Here is a 22,640-nt window from a genome sequence, read left to right on the forward strand (position 1 = left end):
TCTGGGATTCTGTCGCATCGGTTCCATCTGTGGGGATTTTACAGACACCCTCCCAGAGGAAGCGTTGTTTTTGTTGAACTTTTACGAGTCGGGGACGGTTTAAAATCGGATTTTTTGTTTTTGTTTTGAAATTGGAGCCTTGTTATTATGGAGCTTTGATCTGATTGGCTGATCTTTGTTGTAGTAAAACAGTAGGACTGGTCTCGTGTTGGATCTTCAGTCTGGGATCTTGTTTCTTGTGTAACTGTAGTTATATAGTTTACTCTGGGAGCTGTTCCAAATTTTGTTTTCTTTTATACGTATTTTAAACGTATCTACTAATCCGTAGCTATGCCGAGTCGAGAGTCGTACGTTGTTAGAAAAGGCAAAAAGCAGAAGAAGAAAACGAGTCCGAAAGGCTCTTTGTTTACCGCCGCTCTCGGCCTGAACGTGAGCGCCGGTTCCATTCCCTCCCTGCCGGACCCCGTCAAAGCCTCCGGTGTCCGTCTCAGCCGGACGCCGGCCCCCTCCAAACCCGCCTCTCCCGCTTCCACTTTCTGGCAACCAATCAGGTCTTTTGCCCTTTCGCAGCTCACGTCTCTGGTGCGGCGGGCCACCCTGAGGGAGAGCGACCTGGCACCCAAGTACGAGAAGGTCCACAACTTCAAGGTGAGACGCTCCTTTGCTTCGCGTGTGTGCATGTGAGCCGCCTGTGTGATGGATTTGGCTCGTTCACTGTCAGAAAAATACATTTCTCCAACAAAGTTCTTTTTTTTTTTTTTAAGCAATTTCCATTCTCAGAGCTAGCAGCCATTAATGAGAAGTGAAAAGGTCAGGGCTACATCACCCTTAGCGCCACAGAAATATAGACACACACACTGACTCGCACACAATGCCCCATGAGGATGGAAGTTATTAGCATTTTAATGTGAAGAGCCACTTGGTGAAATAAATGAGCTGATAAAAACTCCGCTCCCACTCCAAGTGTCCTTTCAGCCCTCCTATTCAGTTTCTGCTGCCTTTATTTAAGATTACTGCTGGTGTTTAGGTAAAACCTGACCCAATCCGTCTTGACTGGACGGTTTTTACTCACCTTTCTTATCAGCGTTAAGCCGCTCAAATCCAATTTTCTGGTCCATTTGACTGCCTGTTAGCAAAATGTTTTATGAACCAATGAAGGTGTTAATTTAACTTTCAGAAAATTCTTATTGGATAGTCAATAACTCATACAGGTTTGCAATTATTGAGCGAAAATCCAGAGCGGTAGTAGCTGAGAGTCCTTCCCAACATGTAGTTCGAGCTCTATCTGATCGTTTAAGATATTTGTCGAAAACTTTGGCATTAATTTTTGGATTCAACCTTGTGTGTCCATTCAGTAAAATGTGCGATAAACCACTGCAGTGATTGGAGTTAACCTGATTCAAGATGGCCGCCGCAGCTTATTGATCTTAGCCGACACAAAATAGCTATAATTCAATCACTTTTGCAAATTAAGGAGTGACATTGTAGTAGCTGGGTGCCTCTCCAAACACATACTTTGAGATTGTTCATAAAGGTTTTTTTTTGTTGTTTTTTTTTTTTTTAGGATTTAACCAAAAAATGTTAAAACTTGTTCACTTTTCAAAAGTAAGATCTTCCTTTAAAGGCCTTTAATTTTTTATCAACATGAAGCAGCTCAAATGTTTCAATTTGGTCCATTTGACAAAATAGAACCTCTGTTTAGTATTTAGTATGCTGTCACTTGAAAATTGTGAAATTTACCCCAAATGTTCCCCCTTTTTGTGTTTTCATTCAGGTTCATACGTTCAGAGGTCCCCATTGGTGCGAGTACTGTGCCAACTTCATGTGGGGGCTCATCGCTCAGGGCGTGAAATGTGCAGGTATTCATACAGACACATGCTCATCATCGTATTTTAATTTATGTCCTCAGTCGTCCTCTTTCGTTTTTTCTGTAGCCACAAACAAATCTGACTGGATGATGTCGAATGCAGACTGTAAAAGCTGAAAAACCATAGCAACTGCTCTAGCTCAACATTAAACAACTGTGTCATTGGCATAGAAATGTAAAGATACATCAGGAATGATCTGACCTACATTACTTATGTAGACTGTGAAAAGGATGGGTCCTAAGACTGAGCCTTGTGGTACACCGTTGTTAACAGTTAGATAGTTGGAACCCCTTCTCTCTTTAGTCACTTTTTGCTGTTGACTCATCTGTTGTGTGTGTTGAATTTGAAATGTCGAAAGTCTCTTTGGTGCCAGAGAATACACTGTCAGTGTGATTATTACTGTGTGGGGGTTCTTCTGCAATATCTACACCTAAATTCGGCTGTCATTACACTCAGAAGTCAAGTACTTCAAGACAAATTAATGTGATACTGGTGTTAGATTATTGATGTAAGCACGGCAGCAAAAGGGAGAAAACTCTTGACTTACATTGAAGTGCATTTCCTTTCTCAGATTGTGGCCTGAACGTTCACAAGCAGTGCTCCAAAGTCGTGCCGAACGACTGTCAGCCAGACCTTCGGCATGTCAAGAAGGTGTACAGCTGCGACCTGACCACGCTGGTTAAAGCCCACAACACCAAGAGGCCAATGGTGGTGGACATGTGCATACAGGAAATCGAGGCTCGAGGTGAGTGAATCAGAGATTATATAATAGGAGCTAAACTCAAGAGGTAAGAGAATATGTGAGTGAGTGCCCCAGCCTTGGGAGGTCTGAGTGGTCACAGCAGACAGAAATGTATTGATCAGAGGCAACACTTGATGTGATTGAGCTTGACTGGAGACAGACAGACAATTGAAACCATCAATCATTCTTTTTATCTCTAATCAATCATCCTTTATTGAACCTCTGTCTACATTTAGTCTGTGAATGTTTTATAACTGCCTTAAAGGGATCTCTGGCTACTTGCACATATTGGTCTTAATGTGTTGATCTTTTTCTATTCCACTAAAAGTTGTTACGACTGAGCTTTAGGGCCACGCTAAGAAAAAAATAAATAAAAGCCATAAAATTACTAGAATAAAGTCGCATGAGACATTTTTTTTACAGCTCTCGTTTATTTATTAATTTTTTCCCACGAGTCAGATCCACAACGCGACCTGTCAATCAATCCAGTAGGCGTGTCAGCAAATGACCAATCTGAAGCTAAATGCACCTATAAGTGAGTCGCTGGGTCTCTTCAGCCTCTTTCTGGCAAATTTATTGAAGACCGCGCTGCACGCACACAGTTTCGCTGAGTGAGCGCCATTTTCAAACGGAAACAAAAATGAAAGTCACGACGTAATTACGTCACGTATATGCATCCCAGAAGCAGCATACAAAAACACAACAGCAGTATTGGAACACGTTTTGAGTAAGAGCGTCAATAACAATAAAGTTTAACAAACATTTTTTATTTTACTACAGTTAAAATGTGGTAGACCCTGCTTTATCGTGTCAGAGTTCGGATAATATTACAACTCATTTAGCTTCTGATTGGTCATTTGCTGACACGCCTACTGGATTGATGGACAGGTCGCGTCATGGATCCGACTCGTGAAAAAATTAACGACAGCTGTAAAAAAAAGTCTCGTACGACTTTATTCTCATAATATTAAGACTTTATTCAACTTTATTCTCGTAATACTACAACTTTATTCTTGTAATTTTATGGCTTTTAATTTTTTTTTCTTAACATGGCAATGTAATTTTTTTAAATTTTTTTAGCGTTGCCCTAAATCTCCATGTAGTTTGTGATGTGATAACTCCTAATTACTTAAAAATGTATTAATGTTTATTGAATTTTTCACCAAAGGACTTCGTCATTATTTTACCAGTGCAATGCATTCTGTGGTAATGATGAACATCGGTTGTAGTGGAGACTAAAACAGGAGTCAAAGCTAAAAAGTTATAACATGTGGCATTGAAGTTATATTTTGTATTAGTCATTATGCACAATATATGGGTTGAAACGATCAAACGTGATCAACTTGTAATATTTAATTGATAAGCTCGGGTGTTAACACAAAAGCTGAGCTATGTCTCCCATTTTTCTCTCTGTCAACATGCTCCAGTTCAAATTAAATGTCCAAAATTAACATTCAAGCTGAATGGAGCTATCCCCAAATCAACCTGTTTAGTAGGGGTGTAAATCATCAGCTTTACCACGATACGATATTATATTGATTTGTTTGTATGACGATACGATTTTTCTCAATATCACAAAGTCTGTCACGATACAATTTCGATTCTTTTCGATTCACAAGTCTGCTATCGATATATTGCAATATCAAATGCCCATCTCATTTACATATAATTAAATTTACAAAAACAATTCAAATAAGATTTAACCATTTTATTTCTATTACAGGCGCCAGGCATTTAAATAAAAAAAAAAAACATTTTTTTCTTAAGGAAAAATAAAACCATGTTTCGTGCCTCTATTGTCGAGGCGGCTTACCAGAGCTGCGGCCGCAAGGTTGTCGGTGCCTGTCGCGGCGGCAACCCTCAAACCCGATGGTGGACACCGTCGGTGAGGGATGCTGTCAGGCTGAAGAAGGAGTCCTATCGGGCCTTTTTGGCCTGTGGGACCCCGGAAGCAGCTGATGGGTACCGGCAGTCCAAGCGACATGCGGCTCGGGTGGTTGCTGAGGCAAAAACTTGGGCATGGGAGGAGTTCGGAGAGGCCATGGAGAACAACTTCCGCATGGCTTCGAGACAATTCTGGTCTACCATCCAGCGTCTCAGGGGGGGAAAGCGGTACGCCACCAACACTTGTTTATAGTGGGAGTGGTGTGCTGCTGACCTCAACTCGGGATGTTGTGGGTCGGTGGGCAGAATACTTTGAAGACCTCCTCAATCCCACCGGCACGTCTTCCACTGAGGAAGCGGAGCCTGGGGACTCTGGGTCGGGCCCTCCAATCTCTGGTGCTGAGGTCACCGAGGTGGTTAAAAAGCTCCTCGGTGGCAGGGCCCCGGGGGTGGATGAGATTCGCCCAGAGTTCCTTAAGGCTCTGGATGTTGTAGGGTTGTGTTGGCTTATGCGACTCTGCAATATTGCGTGGACATCGGGGGAAGTTCCCCTGGATTGGCAGACCGGGGTGGTGGTCCCCCTGTTCAAGAAGGGGGACCGTAGAGTGTGTTCCAACTACAGGGGAATCACGCTCTTAAGCCTCCCTGGTAAGGTCTATTCGGGGGTTCTGGAGAGGAGGTTTCGTCGGATAGTCAAACCTCGGATTCAGGAGGAGCAGTGCGGTTTTCGTCCTGGCCGTGGAACACTGGACCAGCTCTACACTCAGCAGGGTCCTGGAGGGTGCGTGGGAGTTTGCCCAACCAGTCTACATGTGCTTTGTGGACTTGGAGAAGGCATTCGACCGCATCCCTCGGGGGGCCCTGTGGGGGGTACTCTGGGAGTATGGGGTACCGGGCCCTTTGATACGGGCTGTTAGGTCCCTGTATGACCGGTGTCAGAGCCTGGTCCGCATCGCCGGCAGTAAGTCGGGCTTGTTCCCGGTGAGAGTTGGACTCCGCCAAGGTTGCCCTTTGTCACCGATTCTGTTCATAACTTTTATGGACAGAATTTCTAGGCGCAGCCAAGGTGTTGAGGGGATCTGTTTTGGTGGCCTTAGGATTGCGTCTCTGCTTTTTGCAGATGATGTGGTCTTATTGGCTTCATCAGATCGTGATCTACAGCTTTCGCTGGAGCGGTTCGCAGCCGAATGCGACACGGCCGGGATGAAGATCAGTTTCTCCAAATCCGAGGCCATGGTCTTGAGCCGGAAAAGGGTAGAGTGCCCTCTCCGGGTCAGGGAGGAGGTCCTACCCCAAGTGGAGGAGTTCAAGTATCTTGGGGTCTTGTTCACGAATGAGGGAAAAATGGAGCGTGAGATCGATAGGCGGATAGGTGCAGCGTCTGCAGTGAAGCGGGCGCTGTACAGGTCTGTCGTGGTGAAGAGAGAGCTGAGTCAAAAGGCGAAGCTCTCAATTTACCGATCAATCTACATTGCCACCCTGATCTATGGTCACGAGCTTTGGGTTGTGACCGAAAGAATGAGATCTCGGATACAAGCGGCCGAAATGAGTTTTCTCCGCAGGGTGTCTGGGCTCTCCCTTAGAGACAGGGTGAGAAGCTCGATCATCCGGGAGGGACTCAGAGTAGAGCCGCTGCTTCTCCACGTCGAGAGGAGCCAGTTGAGGTGGCTTGGGCATCTGTTTAGGATGCCTTCTGGACGCATCCCTGGTGAGGTGTTCTGGACACGTCCCACCGGAAGGAGGCCCAGAGGAAGACCCAGGACACGCTGGAGGGACTATGTTTCTCGGCTGGCCTGGGAACGCCTCGGGATTCCCCCGGAAGAGCTGGCCCAAGTGGCTGGGGAGAGGGAAGCCTGGGCCTCCCTACTTAGGCTGCTACCCCCGCGACCCGACCCCGGATAAGCGGAAGAAAATGGATGAGGAAAATTAAAAATAAATGACCTGTTCAGTATAGTCTCATATTTCTCATGTTTAAGTGCATTTTATAAACCAGTGAACTTAAAAGTGTCCTGATTACCTTCCAGTTATAAAGAAACAAAAATAGATGTTGAGTTTACATAACATGGCTATCAATGCCGTGTTTCTTCTTCAGGTGAACAAACAAATTTTTTGTTTCCCCGAGTATTTTAACTCACACTGGCACCTGTTGCATACGGCATGAGTTTTGTCTGTTGAGCCTTCCTTCTGTTGGAATCAAAAATATTTCCACAGTGTTGATTAGAGCGCAGCCGCGCACAGAAATGGTGACACAGGCATGCCTTTGGAATTTCAAAATAAAAGCATATTTTAAAGATGACTATATGAATCGATATATCGATGGAAATCGATGTATTGTTACACCCCTACTGTTTACATCATCTACCCAGAATACATTGCAACATAGATAAAACGGCAACATCCGTGTGTCAACAATTTGTTTGAATTATAAAAACTAAACAGCCTTGATGTATTTTTACAGTCTTGTTTTTATAGCTGAAGTAATTGTTTATTACATAAGATCTATTGTTCCAACTAGTTAGAGATCCCTTTACAAAACACGACTGGAAACAAGGAATTCCTCGCATTATTAGATCAAATATTTTGTTCATTAAAGTAAATAAAGCCTCTCCGTAATCTTGAAATTCTTGACAGCATGTTTCCAATCTTACAGGTCTTCAGTCAGAAGGTCTGTACAGAATATCTGGCTTCAGTGAGCTGATAGAGGATGTCAAGCTGGCGTTTGATAGAGGTGAGCGTCACCCCCTTTCACTCATGAATCGTCTAAACCCTGCCTTCAGCTGGTTTCTTTATGTCTTGATGTCTCTGAATGGTTTCGTCCTCAGATGGAGAAAAAGCGGACATTTCCTCAAACGCCTACGAGGACATAAACATTATCACCGGCGCCCTCAAGCTCTACTTCAGAGAGCTGCCCATTCCCCTCATCACTTATGATGCCTACCCACGATTTATAGAAGCTGGAAGTAGGTGTTTGCACATTCTTTACTTTGGTTAAAAAAAAACATTTAATACAAGTGCATTTGTATATCCAACTATAATATTTCAGTCTTGTCTTAGTATTGTGCAGCCTGATAAACAATAAGATAAATAATAATAATAATAATAATGTCATCACAATGTCAGCACTGTATGTTTCCATACAATGGCGAAATTAGTCTCTGCATTTAACCCATCCACCACCAGGTGGTGCAGTGGGCAGCTATTGAAAGCGCCCGGGGGACATTTTGGGGATTAGGCGTGCTGCCCAGAGACGCCACGTGATGTGCAGTGACTGGGGATCGAACCTGGGACTCTCGGGTCCCAAGCCGGCTGCCCTGCCTCTACACCATCTCGGCCCCTAAAAGACCTAAAAGAATGTAAAATGTTGATTGAGAGATCTTCAATTCAGTTTAATTCAGTTTATTAGAAGTCACATTAGAAGTCATCTCAGGGCACTGAACAGAAACAGCCATATAAAAAGTAAGTTAATAACACTATTTATCTGAGGAGCAGACTGCTTTGAGTTTAACTCCATCGCAGACTCATCTTGAGCAAGCACGAAGGCAACAGTGGAAAGGAAAAACTCCCTCATGAGTAAGAAACTTCCAGCAGAACCAGGTTCAGGACAAGTGGTCATCTGCTTCGAATGGCTGGGTTTGAGAGGAACAGGAAGGAGGAACAGATACACAATGGCAGGTCAAGAATCACGTAGAGATAAAAATAGTATCAAATAAAAACTATTCAGTTTAACAATTCATTTTAAGGAAATGGGGTCAATTTGTCCTCCAGTAGTCTAAGCCAATTGTAAGAATGTGTTCATATCTGAAGCAGGGAGAGGAGGAGCAATTGTCTTCCATTTCAGAAGGTTTATTTTACATGTAAAGTACAAGATCACCAGCCCTGGGCCATTGTAACTCCACGATGCGTCACAAACAATGGCCCCGAACGTCAACAGAAAACCCATCTTCTTCAGAGCTTGGCCACACCTCCTGGAGTTGTCACCACCATCAACGAATGGGAAGTCCTACTCTATCATGTGACCCAGCTCTCAACCAATAATATCTATCCATCTTGTGTTCTATAATAGGTGGGTGCGTGAATGTCTGGGAGTTGTAGGCATGTAGCTGAAACTACATTTTCTACCGGAAACGGAATCAGATCATGTTTTAACACATCATTCTAAATAACAAAACGGCATACATATATCTAGACATTTCATTAAGTTAATATATTATCTGATAAAAATATATTTCACTATGGCAGCATAACAAGTCAACCCCAACTATAGGATTTATCAAAAAGGAAAGTCTTAATCCCAGTCTTAAAACTGGACAATGTGTCAGGCTCACGGACAGAAACTGGAAGTTGGTTCCACAAGAGAGGAGCCTGATAACTGAAAGATCTTCCTCCCATTTAGGGGTGGGCGATATGGCTCAAATATAATATTGTGATATTTCAGAGCATTCTGACGATAACGATAAATTTCATGATATAGCAAAAAAACAAACAGAAATCATAGTTATTTATTTGACAAAATTAACTTAACATGTTGCTTTGCAGTATTATATAAAAACTAAAATAACAACAAGGGTTAATTTTACTGAAATTACTTCATTTAGTAAAGTATTCAGTCTCAAAGTATTAAAAAAAAATTATCCTTCTGTTATTTAGATTGAAAAAGTCTGCACAAAATATAGAACAACAAAATCCACCACAAAAACTAAAGTGCAGGTGAAGTTTCCCAAAATAACTAAATAAAATGAAGCTTAAGATCTGTTGAGCATAAATGTAACTACAACAAAATATGTGTTGCCTTTAAATGAGGAATAACTTCCACAAATTATGAGAAGGTGTCTTCTGCTGACCTGAAGCTTGTGGTGTTTCAACTTCCTCTGTTCCTGCAGGAATGATTAATTTCTCTGATGCTCTGTCTTTCATCACCTGACTCTGTTCTTGGTCCATGGACTGTGGTTCTTAAGAGACAGACCTGCATGTGTTTGTACCGGCAGTTTAGAGCGGGGGAGACAAACTGCTCCCGCACCAGCAGCCCAGAGAGGAGTGGGGGGAGAGATAAAAGCCGAGTTGCGCTGGTGGGGGTGGGGGGGGGAGAGAGACAGTTGAGCTGTCACTGTCTGTACCCGCAGTTTAGAGCTGGATGGCGAAACACAGCCGAGCCGCGCATTGTTTGTTTGTAGCATTTTAACTAGCTAGTATTGTGCACAGCTAATTAGCGTTATGCCATTACTGACAGGTGGATGGGAGTGTGCGCAGTTCGATTCAGTAGTTCAGCGCGCTTGGTTGTTAATGGGGCGGGGCAAACACTGACGTACTTACATCATGAAATTAGCATATCATGATATCATTTATTTTCCCGGGCAAGCTTTTTTTACCTGTATTATTGTGAACAATATGATATGGCCCAGCCCTACTCCCATTCTGCTTTTGGAAACTCTAGGAACCGCAAGTAAACCTGCAGTCTGAGAGCGAAGTGCTCTGTTATAGAGCTGTCATTTCAAACCCGCGCCCGGCCCGGCCCGGCCCGGCCCGGCCTGAAATTCAGGTCAGCCCAGGCCAAAATAATGTGCTGTATGGGCGGGCCGGTTGGTGTCAGGCTTTTGATTACGTCAGTGGATGCGCTCATTGGATCACCAGCCGCGCGCGATCGTTTGACCACGCACTGACTGGCCAGTTGAAACAGGTAAAAAAAAAGTCCAGATGGATCACTGTCAGCAACCCACCTGAAGCTAAACTGGACTCAGCCGCTGCATCAGCGTGTGGCCGACGACCCCAACTTGGATCATCAGCCGCGTGCGTCCGCCGACCGTTAAAAGCTATAATAACTATAATATTATAATAAATATAATAATCCGCTCACTTTTGTTAATAAACAAGAAATCGTATATCTTCCTTTCTTTGAAATACTTTTTAAAATCATGTCAAACTGATTTGCTTACAAAAGCAGTAAAAGCTTATTAATTACAAAAAAAATAAATGTTGGGTTTTTTTTCGGGTTCGAGCCTGTAATCACAGTTAATTGATCGGTTTCGGGTCGGGCTTGGAAAAAATGATACAGATTCAGGCCGGACCGAGTCAGATTTTTTTGTCCCGAATGCAGCTCTACACTGTTGTGAAAATATGAAACAATAAGGATTTGTAATATAAGATGGAGCTAGGTTGTTGAGGGCTTTGTAGGTTAGAAGTAAGATTTTGAGTTTAATTCTGAATTTGACAGGGAGCCAGTGGAGAGAAGCTAAAACTGGAGAGATATGATCTCTCCCACTACCTCCAGTTCAGACTCTGGCAGCAGCATTTTAGATTAACTGAAGACTTAAAGAACTCCTTGGACACCCAGATAACAAACCATTGCAATAGTCCAGTCTAGATGTGACGAATGCATGATGCAGATCTTAAATCAGCTCTAGGTCAAATCTGGGACCTAGTGGAAGTATCTTAAACTATGACCTTTCACCTCTGTAGCTCTATATTTAGTGTTCAATCTTTGGTGTGTGTTTTGCAGAAATTACAGATTCAGAAAAACGCCTGGAATCTCTCCATGAGGCCTTGAAGCTGCTGCCCCCGGCTCACTTGGAGTCGCTGCGATACCTCATGGCTCACCTGAAGAGGTCTGAACACAAACTTTGCCTTAACTTGGTTTCATTACGCACATCCTACAGCTAGAGTTAAATTCTCTTTACCTTCTGATTTATATTATCTGCTCCTGTTTGTCCAGAGTCACCGACTACGAGAAGGAGAACCTCATGTCCAGCGAGAACCTGGGCATCGTCTTCGGCCCGACGCTGATGAGGGCCCCCGAGCTGGACGCCATGACGGCGCTCAACGACATCAGATACCAGAGACTGGTGGTGGAAACGCTCATTACCAACGAAGACGTCTTGTTCTGAGAGGAAGGGATGAAAGCATTCCTTAAAATGAGGAACAGACTCCGAAAGGATGCAAGGACGGTGTCATGAAGAAGAAACGTGCAAGATCAAAACGCGTCTTGCCAGAAAAAAGAAACGTGGATAAAAATGAAGGAAGAGAGAAGAAATGTATGGAAGGATGTGGCGTTCCCCCACAATTTTTTTTGTGTCATTTTTCCCACAATCAAGGAGTTTCTAAATATTTGACACGAATTAAATACTGAAACTCTAGAAAATAATTAATCGAGAATGTTAAGAAAATAGCTTGTGGAAATCACTTGGATGATTAATTTCTTCTTAAATTCATGTCTTGACGTTTTTAATCCTACTTAAAAAAATATTTAGTATTCTCGGGAAAGATTTACATTAATTGACCTTTCTGGGTGGGAAAAATCATAAATGCCCTTCAATTTTAGAAGAAATCATCAGAAATGTCAAAACTAGGAAATAATGAAATGAATTTTTATATCCTAACATTGAGGAAAAACAACTTTTTAATTTTGCTGGAGAATCTGAAATGTAGATGTTTTTTGGTATTCTTGACATCTTTTTCTTCGCCGTCTTTATCTTTGTCGTCAAAGAGTCTGTTCAACCCTCTCTGGAGAAAAGCACCACTGACTTTGTGAAAGTAGACAGCAGATGAATGAATGAACAAAGTGACTCACTCTTTCATAAAAAAAGCATGTTTTCATTCCTGTGTGAAACCCAAGTGATTTGGACCTATATCATTTTCATTCTTCTTTTTTTGTTTTGCATTACAGCGACCTCCTCTGCTCCAAAACTGTGACTAAACTGTGTCTAAACCAGTGGGTCCTATCTGTGGTCCTTGAGGAACACCGTCCTGCAGGTTTTACTTGTTTCCCTGATTTGATTGAATGGGTGATCAACTGGCTTCTGCAGAACTTGAAGTAATTAAATCACTGAATCAGGCGTGTAGGAGCGGAGAAACAACTGAAACATTCAGGATGGTGTTCCTCAGGGACCAGGGTTTGGAACCCTGATTTTTAGATGTTAACTTTAAAATTTACATGATTTATCAGGTTTTATTTCTGTAAAAGTTGGTCTTTTTCTCCAAAGTTGTTGCTGTGTATTTACACCTGCTGATGGCGCTGCTAAAAAGGATTTTCTTTTCATTTTGAGCCTCTTTTGTGTTTTGTTTCTTCACCTCGCCTGCTTTTGTTGAGCTTAACGCCTGGCATACGACTCCTAAAGTCAGTCAGTTAAAGGGCTCATGACTTTTATGCTCTAATGGTGACGGCTGATGAGGAATCAGAAGTTCTTTGAGTTGTTTTTTGCTTAGTTTTAGCTCAAAGTGATATTGTAGTTCAGCGGTGTGATGAAGTAAACTGCAGGATTTCTTTCCTGACTGAAAATTTTTCAGACTTGTCTGCTTTTTGGGGCGTATAAATTCATGAAACAGGATGTTCATGCAGCTGTGAAGGTAATTTTTTGTTGGAAATGTTTGTCTAGACCCATTTACAACTATCCGAGTGTCTCAAAATGCTGTAATATCTTGACAACGCACTGATATGATTATTTCAGTATTATTTTTAGACAATGGTTATAATAATTTCTGATATGAAGAAGTGTAATTGCCATATTTCTTTAAAACTAGTGCCATTTGAAAGCATGAAGAATGGATGCCTTTCGCTCCCCCCCCCCCCCCCCCCCCCTAGACCCTTTACTTAAATTTTCCCCCATTTTTGTCGGGGGTCGCCCTTTTAACCTGTGATGACCCAGCGAGCATCCGTGCTGGGCTAAAGGTAGAAAAGAAGTACGCAAAGAAGGACGCATCAGCTTTTCTTTTAACCTAAACGTCATGTTGTCAACTGTACTAGCATCAGACTAACCCTGTGAACCTCAGTGATCTGTGACACCTGCTTTTTTTTAAGCGTCATAAAAAGTTGATTTTTATCATTGTCGTCGCTGTAAAGTATTTTCGATATGTTTTATGCATGGTGGAATTAAATTATTAAAAACTGCTTTCAATTCATGGTCCAAATGTGTTTTTTTTTTTATTTACTATTTAACTAAGATCTGCCTCATAAAGCATAGATGACAAATTTGAGACCTAACAAAATGAAAAGTTGAAACATGATAAAGGATAAAAAGATATGACGCCAAAAAATTAGCAGAAAAGAACCAAAATCAGAACCCGTTACTTAAAATTACATATATTAAATATGATAAACCTGCTATTTTTTTTTTCTTTGTTTCTCCAGTTCTGGAACAGTCTCCTTGAGAGGGGCTGGACCTTATTCCACTTTGGTGTTGCCCATGGTGAGAGGTTCCAAGCGGGTGTGGGTCTACTTGTAGCCCCCAGACTTGGTGTGTATGTGTTGGAGCTTTGCCCAGTAGGTGAGAGGATAGCTTCCCTGCTTCTTCGTGTGGGGGGTGGTCTCTGAAGGTTGGTTGCACCTACACGCTGAATGGCAATTCAGAGTATCCAGCCTACTTGTAGTCTTTAGTGGGGGTGCTTGACTGTGCTCCAACTGGCGACTCCTTTATTCTGCTGGTGGACTTAAATGTCATTGTGGGTAACAACAGTGTGACATGGAGGAGCACGAGTCCTGCTGTTATTGGACTTCTGTGCTAATCACGGTTTGTCCATCATGAACACCATGTTTGAACCAGTGATGTGCAGGCAGGTGAGGCTGTGCTGCACCTGTCATCACAAGTGAAAGGCTTAACAGTGATAAGAGAAAATCCATTTGACCACTTGACAAACTGTTTTCTGAATTATTTCAACACTTTAATGGTCAAAATCGTGGAATTTACGCATTACCTGTCCAAATGCATGGAAGAACTGAGGGAGAGGTACTGTAGTATGGCAGGCCATTTTAACATAAAATCAGATATCTGAAAATGATTATATTAGTTATTTAAGATATCTTTAGTTATAGTTTGACTAGTCAAAATACTAATTTGAGATATCTCTATTTACATTTTGACTATAAATGACGTGAGATTTACCATTAAGTTGTATGGAGACTTCAATTCCCTTAGCAAAAAGTAGTTATTAAGTGTACTACAAGTATACTTATTTTACACTAAAAATGAGGAAGTGTACTTGAAGTTGACTTTTTATAATATTTATTTGATATACTTAAAAATTGTATAAAAATGTCCCAATTTAGTCCAAATAAGTATTAAATCATACTTCTAGTACACTACAAGTATGGTGTGTAGTATACTTGATATACTTAAATTATACTTGCAAAAATAAGCTTCAAATGTATAATTTTTTGTTAAGGGTTCAAGATATATTCAAATTAAATTGGACTAGTCACAAAAACAGTTCTAGATATCTCTAAGTTAATTTTGACTAGTCATTATTTGCTTTCAAGATATCTTGCTGTTAGTTGTGACTAATTACAATGAAAGATATCTTGAAGTACATCATTATTCAAGATATCTTAAATGTAGTTTTAGATATCTCAAAGGATTTGACTTGAGCAAATTAAATTGCAGATATCTTGATGCCATGTCTAGGCAAAATTAACTCAGAGATACTAGAACAGTACTTATGATTAGTCAAAATTCCTTGTAAGATTTCTTCAAAATGAATTCAAGATTTTTTTTCATGTAGACGGCATTTCTATTTAATGTATTTTGAATGAACATTTTGACTAGTCAGAATGACGTTGAAGATATCTAGAATAATTATTTTGACTAGACAAAACGTCTTATTGTCTGCAATGTTCGGTCAGTCCAACACAAACATGATTTTTAGCGTGGCATTTCCTGACAATGTTGTCCAGAACGGCTAACGATAATTGTAAATGTAACACAAATTATTTACACTTAGTGTAAAAAAAAAACAAGGAATATTGCCAGTTTGTGGCAATTACTTTGCTGCCATCTACTGGATAGTATGATAAACTGCAGCTAGGACAAAACAACGTAGAACTGAATGCATAAACAGCATTTTGGCAATTCATTGTTGATGTGAAGTCGCATTTGGCTATGAAGCTTTATAGGTGGCATATAAAACCAAATTTTACGCCGTCTCTAAAGTTGTTGAGCGTAAACATAAAAATGTAATTTTTGAAGCGGTACTTCAGGCCTCGTTGGCGCAGTAGGCAGCGCGTCAGTCTCATAATCTGAAGGTCGTGAGTTCGAGCCTCACACGGGGCAGACTTTTTGATCGAAAGTTGTTTTTGTTTATAAATTAAATATGTTTTAGTTTGATGTCAGCAAATATCTGCTAGGTAATTTAGATGCATGGATTTCAGACAAGAACAAAATATTGTTACAGACATTAGTAGTTTCAGTATTTTCATTAAAGTTGTCGTTTTGTACTCTAAAGACTGTTGTTGCGCAACTTGTCTTTGCATTAACAGAAATGTTTCTGTTTACCTCTTGTGTTTATTCTACCGTACACTCGTGGATAACATCAGGGTGTTGAAGTTTAAAAGAAAGCCCTGATCTACACGAGCTAAGCCCGGCTAGCTCAGTCGGTAGAGCATGAGACTCTTAATCTCAGGGTCGTGGGTTCGAGCCCCACGTTGGGCGCAAGCGTTTTTTTTCATCTTTGTGAATTTCTTTTTTCCTAATGAAGCGTAATGAAGTTTTGGATCACAAACAGTAATTGCGATTTACTTTTGAATGTTCTATGATTCATACAAAAGCTGGATTACAACGGGTGGTCAAATATTTTATCCTGTTTATTGCGTGTGTGGTATATTTTGAAGGCCTCGTTGGCGCAGTAGGCAGCGCGTCAGTCTCATAATCTGAAGGTCGTGAGTTCGAGCCTCACACGGGGCAGATGTTTTCGTTTTCAATTATTTAATCAAATACGTTTCAGTTTAGTAATGTTGGTAAATTTAGGTGTAATGGATTTCAGAAAACAACAAATAAGTGTGATGCTCTTCGTCAGGGAAGAGTTTGCTGAGAGATTGCTGGCAAATCCAACAGATTCCTGGACATGACACCCATTGAGAACTCTGTGCCTCACTTACCCAGAACCACCTAGCGCTTTGATTTGCTGGCATGCTCAGCAGGTCTTGGACACTCAGGTAAAGAAAGAAAGGGTCAGAGATGTCAACTTCTTACCACCTGGTGGTAAGCTGGATCTAGTCGTAGGGAGGGGTGCCAGATAAACTTGGCAACTTTTTCTGAGAACTTGTTTTATCTTGTAAAGCACCTTGGTCAATGCAAGGCGTTGTTGGAAGGTGCTATAGAAATAAAGTTTATTATTATTATTATTAACTTATAAACCTGTATTTATCCACAGAGTGGATGACAAAATAATGATGAAATGTTGGACTTCCTTAGAGTTAATTTTAACCCAGCTATCATCAATATACCTGAACCAATGACTCAACGATGTCTCTTCAAAAAACGCAAAGCTCTCTTTTCTACCTTCTCCAGTACAGGTTTGCAACAGTAGGAGAACCCCATGCCACACCCATGTTTCTGTCCATAATATTGCCCCCCATATTTAAAGTAGGTTGACTGCAAGCACAGTTTCATGACTTGGCACAGTTGTTCTGTGGGAGAGACTCGGACTGAAGTCGGGATATGAAATCCGATGGGCCATGTTCAGGGCTTCTATTGTAAGTGCAGCTTTGAGGTGCTGTGGCCTGAAGTTCACTGGTGCCTGTTGTGGTGGCATTGCTTGTGGACTCCAGCAGTGATGGAGGCCATCAAGCTGAAAATAGAGGCCTACAGGTCTTGGCTGTCCTGGAGGAATGCCGACAGGGTGGCCATAATGGCCGCAGCTTCTGTGGTTGCAGATGCAAAAACTTGAGTGAAGAAATAATTTCAACAGGCCATGAAGAAGTACCTTTAGTTGACCTTGAGGAAGTTCTGGAAAACTATTTGGCGACTCTGAAATGAAAAGTGGGCTCTATTCTAGACTGTTTGGATCATGAAGGACCCCACTCACCCAGCACACACACTCTTTGCCCCGCTCCCCTCAGGCAGGAGGTTGCAGAGCGTTGAACCACTAGACTGAGGAACAGCTTCTACCCTGAAGCTGTTAGACTCATGAATCCCTAACAAAACAAAAGCACTGTAATGCCACTTTAATTGAAGATTTGACACTTTTTCTGTGCTGCTGATTATTCATACTGCTGATTTCTTACCTTAAGCCGTTTTATTCATGCGCCAAGCAGTAATCTTGCTGATACAGTACCTAAGAAAGATTGAAGACCCTCAGACCTGAGGCTCATTTAGACTCATTTCGCTTTTAAATACTGACATTAAAATTCTTGCAAAGGTCCCAGCAAAAGACTGGAGCAGGTGGTCCCCACTATTGTCTTGCCTGATCAGACCAGGTTTGTTAAAAACCGTCAGGCTTTCTTCAATGTTAGGTCCGTTACTTGACGTATGGTACACTCCCAGCCCACTCGAGCACACCTGTGATGAAGGCTTTCTTTCATTAGATGCGGAAAAAGCATTTGACTGGGTGGAGTGGGATTACCGTTTTAAGACTTTACAGTTATTTAAATTTGGTCCCAAATTTATATCATGGGTGAGGCTGATATATACCCCCAATGGCGGTGGTCCACACCAACTCATGTCTTCCTATTTTAAACTGCAGCGGAGGACGAGACAGGGGTGCCCGCTCTCACCACTTTTACTTGTGTTAGCAATAAAACCATTGGCTATAGCTTTAAGGTAGAACTCCATAGTGAAGGGGATAAATCGACTAGGCACAGAACACAAAGTCTCTTTACATGCAGACAACATGCTTTTATATATATCAGATCTCCTTACAAGTGTCTCTGAGTTACTAAACTCGCATCAAAAATTTGGGAGATTATCTGGTTTTATGGTTTGAGGCCGAGATGGGGTAGAAGCAGGGCAGCTGAAGCGGGACCCAAAAGTCCCAGGCTCAATCCCCAGCCGTTCCCACATGTTGTGGTGTCTCTGAGCAAGACATCCAATCTCCATTGCTCCCTGGGCACTTACATAGCTGCCCACTGCTCCAATTGGGTGCATCCCAGGTGCGATGGGCCAAATGCAGAGAGCCAATCTCGCCATCGTGTGGGAACATTCAATGATGACAACACATAGCACTTACACATCTGCTTACAACAGACTCAAGTTCAGGCTGCTGTTTAATGTACCCTATTATATGACATTATTAATTGGTTAGAGTATATCTTAGATCCTTGTATACCGTTTCTTTTTTTGTACTTTATCCATCCAAGCCTTCGATACAGTCGATCATTATACTCTCTTACAAAAATTGACTTCTTTTCAACTTTCTTCTTCTGCAATACAAATGTTTTCTTCCTATTTAACTGACAGGTGTCAGGTAGTGAAACATGGAAGTTGTATATCCCGATCACTGCCATGCTCTGTGGGAGTCCCGCAGGGTAGTATACTGGGACCATTGCTTTTTTTACTTTACATAAATGACCTTCCAAAAGTACTTAATCACTCTAATATTTTAATGTACGCTGATGATACTGTTCTTTTCCTGTCTGGTTCAAATACTGATTCTATCAACAGTCAGTTACATGCAGATCTTCAGCAATTTCATTTCTGGCTACAAGAAAATCGCTTAACGATTAATGTAAAAAAAAACGTATGCATGTATTTTTCCTCACCTAGGAAACATTTTACTATATCAAATCCTCTTACTTTTTTAAACAAACCTCTTTCTATTGTCACTACTTATAAATATCTGGGAGTTATTTTGGATTCTCATTTAACTTATCATGATCATGTGCAATCCTTATGTACTAAGCTGAAACAAAAAATGTATGTTTACTCCAAAATTAGATCAAATCTGACATTTTCTGTTTCCAACACTTATCTTCATGCCATAATACTTTCAACTCTGTCGTACTGTTTACCTGTCTGGTCTCTCACTACTAATGAAATATTAAAACCCATCGCTAGGCTCTACAACAGGGCCTACAAAATCCACAACAAACTCCCTGGTTGGACTCATCACTGTACAGCTCTTTCTTCTTCAAATGCTTTAACTTTTCAAAATTATGTCCTACACAGCAGTATTAAGTTGTATTTCCAGGTTTTTTATGGTATTAATAATGTAGCTCTCTCTGCTTTGATCCCTAAATCCAAGTGTGGAAATGGTCGCTCAACTAGAGCTGCTACAAGCGGACAATTGCCACTACCAGCCTTTAAAAACTGTTATGGACAGAGATCGTTTTTCTATGTTTACACCAAAGCATGGAATGACACTCCACAACATGTGAAATCCATCTCAACATTGGCACTTTTTAAGAAGACTCATGTGCGTCATCTGTTAGACTCCTTCTTTTGCAATCACTGTTAGGTGTCTGCCGTGTAAATGCTGCTGTTCTTGTGTTTTGTAATGTGATGTGTCTGTATGTCTATTGATGAGGTGTGATGCTGAATATCTGTGTGCTTAATTTATGTTCTGCAGAACAGGAACCTGCTGTAAAACAGCAATTATGCTGAGCCAGGCCCGATTTCTTTTAATCTTTTCCTGTTTAAAAATTAAATAAATAAATAAATAAATTATCTTTACCCACTTCTTCCTTTTCGGGTGATGGGAGTCAATGGTGCCCATATCCAACCATCACTGTGCGAGAGACGGGGGACACCATGGACAGGTCTCCAGTCCATCACAAAGACACAGAGACAAACAACCATTCACTGTCTCACTTACACCTAGAGACAATTACAATCAGTCCAACATTCATGATTTTAGTCTTTGGGAGGAAACTGGAGTACCTGAAGAAAACCCACACATGCACGGAGAGAACATGCAAACTCCACCCAGAAAGGCCCTCGGACCAGGATTTTTTAAAAATATTTTATACTTTTTTGCTATTTTTGGGTGTAACTGGGACCTTGAGTACACAATTTTGTTCCAACTTCATGTACCACATGTGATGCGAATGACTATGTTCCCACACACGTGACCAGTATTGCGTAATACCGGGTTTTCCGCCATATGTTAAGGCGCATGTGAGGAAGATGGCCTACAGACAGATCAGAGCGAAGTACTTTTTAAGATACTCTTGACCAAGAGCAAGATATATGCATAAAATAGTGGTAATTACTAATCAGTGGGGAAAACAGTTTACGTGGGTCTCCTCAGACTGATGAAGCCCTACAAAAGTGTGTGCTTAGTGTGTTTTTACTTAACGTTTTTCTTAGTTCATATCTTAAACCTTAATACTGTTTTTCCTTTTACACACGTTTTAATACTTTTTTTGGATGTAACTGGGACCCTGCCACCACATGTGGTGCAAATGACAAAGAACCTTGAATCCTTGAATGAACTTTGATGCGTTAAAAGAAAGTTACAGTACTTTTGAAATGCAAGTGCCACCGTGTTCTTTTGGATTTTAAATGGTGAGAAAATTCATGATTTATTACCATGCAGAAATATGCTGAGAAAACTTATGATACATGGTACTGCTTTGACAAATACTCCTGAAATATATCTAAAATATGATGGTGTTCAGACCAAGCTCATTAGCCTGGTAATTTGTTGACGGTCCCTAAGAGAACCATCTCTCCTCAGAGGTGGGACAAACAGCAGCCGATTGAAATCAGACTGAAGCTATGAGAACATGTTCGATCAAAAACTAAAGCTAATAGGTTGACATATTGCTTTTTTTTTTTTAATTACTTAAGTTAATTAGATAACTTATAAAAGTAAAAACTAATTTAAACTCAGAGCAAGTTAATGCTGACACATGACCAATAAACATTTAAAAAAGTGAATGCAACAGCGCCATCATGTAACCCTCAGCTAATTCTTGCTTATTTTTTCAGCTGACATTAAACTTTATTTAGAAGAGTATTTCTCCATAAAGACAGTCAACACAGTTCATACAAGACAAATCATAGTCCACAGCATCCTCTGATGATTCTGAAGCAGTCCAATAAGCAGTTTTGTACTTCTCTGTGTCAGGAACAGTGTGTTTGTGGTCTGAACCCAGTGTGCAGTTTTCAAACCACACTTGGATAATTTCAAGTCTTACTACTATTTTTCCTTAAAGTATGTCCCTGACTTTACTGCATACAATCTTATCAGCACATATTTCTGGGTGTTCTCTAAGAATAGAGCTTCTGAGTTTCTTCTTAAGGCCTTTCCTCCTTGTTTGATCCCTTTTGTGTTTTTCATGACACCTGATTATTTGTTCTTCTGGATTCAGATGCACATTGCCACCTCAACCCTCACAATAGAAGTTTGGTTGGTCTTTGTTAAAATTCTTTAAATACAATGCTTGTGATGTCATGGGGTTTTTTTTGTGTGTGCATGCGGTGGCCTCAGAACTGTAAACATTGGACACATTGGTGTTTAATGTTTGAAGTTTTAATGATAATACCAACATAAGTGTTGCATTTGACCATTTATATTGGTTAGATGGAAGATTTCATGAGGACAAAAACTTTCCTTCCTCCCCGTCGGGGAATTGAACCCCGGTCTCCCGCGTGACAGGCGGGGATACTCACCACTATACTAACGAGGAGTTTCCATATAGGAGTGCTCTCTGCATTATGTAATGCCTGAGACAGCACAGTCATCTCAAATGTATACTGGAGTTAGACCCAAGTTGCATTGAGGTGAAAATGTGAACGATACCTTACAAAAAAAGTTTCCAGAACTTGTGACAGTGACAGCATTGGTGGTTCGGTAGTAGAATTCTTGCCTGCCATGTGGGAGGCCTGTATTTGATTTCTGGCCAATGCAACATTCCTTTTGTTTTTTAGTATTTACTCGAGTATTCATTATTTTTTGTTTTTCGTGTAAAAACTTTCACAGAGTTTTCAGGTTATATGGTCTATGAAAAGTATGTCAAAAAAGATCTTGTTTGCTTCACTGCTCTTATGTTAGGACTTGTGTATCAACTGTTTCTGTACTGAGTCATTATTATTATTATTATATCAGAGGCCATTCCTCTCAATCCCTCATGTCCAGATGACCGTTGTTTCCCACATACGAAGGCAGGTCAACCAGAAGAACAGAATTTCCAAATGGCACCCCTTCTAGCACACCATCCAGACACTGCAAGAAGACCGGGTTGTGTGCTTTGTGTTGTGACTTTCAACCAAAATGTCAAGATGCACTGAAGACCTGCTGGCTGTGCCAATGAATCATGAATTGCTCATTGGTTCTGGGTACGTGGGGCACAGAGTTATCATTGGGTGTCACGTCCAGGAGTTTGTTGGCAGGTTCAACAAACCCCTGGACAGAAAAAAAGAACAAAACAGTGCGACACTCTTCTTTGCCTGCAAACTCTCAGTGAACTCTTCCCTGACGAAGAGCGTTACACTCATTTGTTGTTT

The 22,640-nt window shown here is 41.1% G+C and overlaps 1 protein-coding gene and 4 non-coding genes across 6 annotated transcripts in view; 4 read left to right on the forward strand and 1 right to left on the reverse strand.

Moving 5' to 3' along the window:
* The window catches only part of LOC119428804 (N-chimaerin), a 61,917-nt gene extending 50,428 nt beyond the window's left edge, over window positions 1-11,489 (forward strand). Inside the window, exons 1-8 of one of the 2 annotated variants that reach the window (XM_037696488.1) lie at window positions 258-435; window positions 514-648; window positions 1,775-1,859; window positions 2,440-2,613; window positions 7,145-7,222; window positions 7,317-7,454; window positions 10,988-11,093; window positions 11,201-11,489. In XM_037696488.1, coding sequence (XP_037552416.1) covers window positions 331-435; window positions 514-648; window positions 1,775-1,859; window positions 2,440-2,613; window positions 7,145-7,222; window positions 7,317-7,454; window positions 10,988-11,093; window positions 11,201-11,372 — 993 coding nt within the window. In that variant the 5' untranslated portion in view covers window positions 258-330 and the 3' untranslated portion in view covers window positions 11,373-11,489. Of the gene's footprint in view, window positions 1-257; window positions 436-513; window positions 649-1,774; window positions 1,860-2,439; window positions 2,614-7,144; window positions 7,223-7,316; window positions 7,455-10,987; window positions 11,094-11,200 lie in introns of those variants that run through there. The other variant, XM_037696487.1, reaches the window with a different exon arrangement.
* A 3,965-nt stretch (window positions 11,490-15,454) lies between these two features.
* On the forward strand, window positions 15,455-15,527 carry trnam-cau. Its single transcript has one exon. It is a non-coding gene; the product is annotated as a tRNA-Met (tRNA).
* A 305-nt stretch (window positions 15,528-15,832) lies between these two features.
* trnak-cuu lies at window positions 15,833-15,905 on the forward strand. The gene has a single exon. It is a non-coding gene; the product is annotated as a tRNA-Lys (tRNA).
* Window positions 15,906-16,084: 179 nt separating this feature from the next.
* On the forward strand, window positions 16,085-16,157 carry trnam-cau. The gene has a single exon. It is a non-coding gene; the product is annotated as a tRNA-Met (tRNA).
* A 5,594-nt stretch (window positions 16,158-21,751) lies between these two features.
* trnad-guc lies at window positions 21,752-21,823 on the reverse strand. The gene has a single exon. It is a non-coding gene; the product is annotated as a tRNA-Asp (tRNA).
* Window positions 21,824-22,640: the final 817 nt, after the last annotated feature.

The sequence above is a fragment of the Nematolebias whitei genome, chromosome 23 (assembly GCF_014905685.2).
Source record: "Nematolebias whitei isolate Nwh7 chromosome 23, NemWhi1, whole genome shotgun sequence".
In the NCBI taxonomy this organism is placed as follows: domain Eukaryota; kingdom Metazoa; phylum Chordata; class Actinopteri; order Cyprinodontiformes; family Rivulidae; genus Nematolebias; species Nematolebias whitei.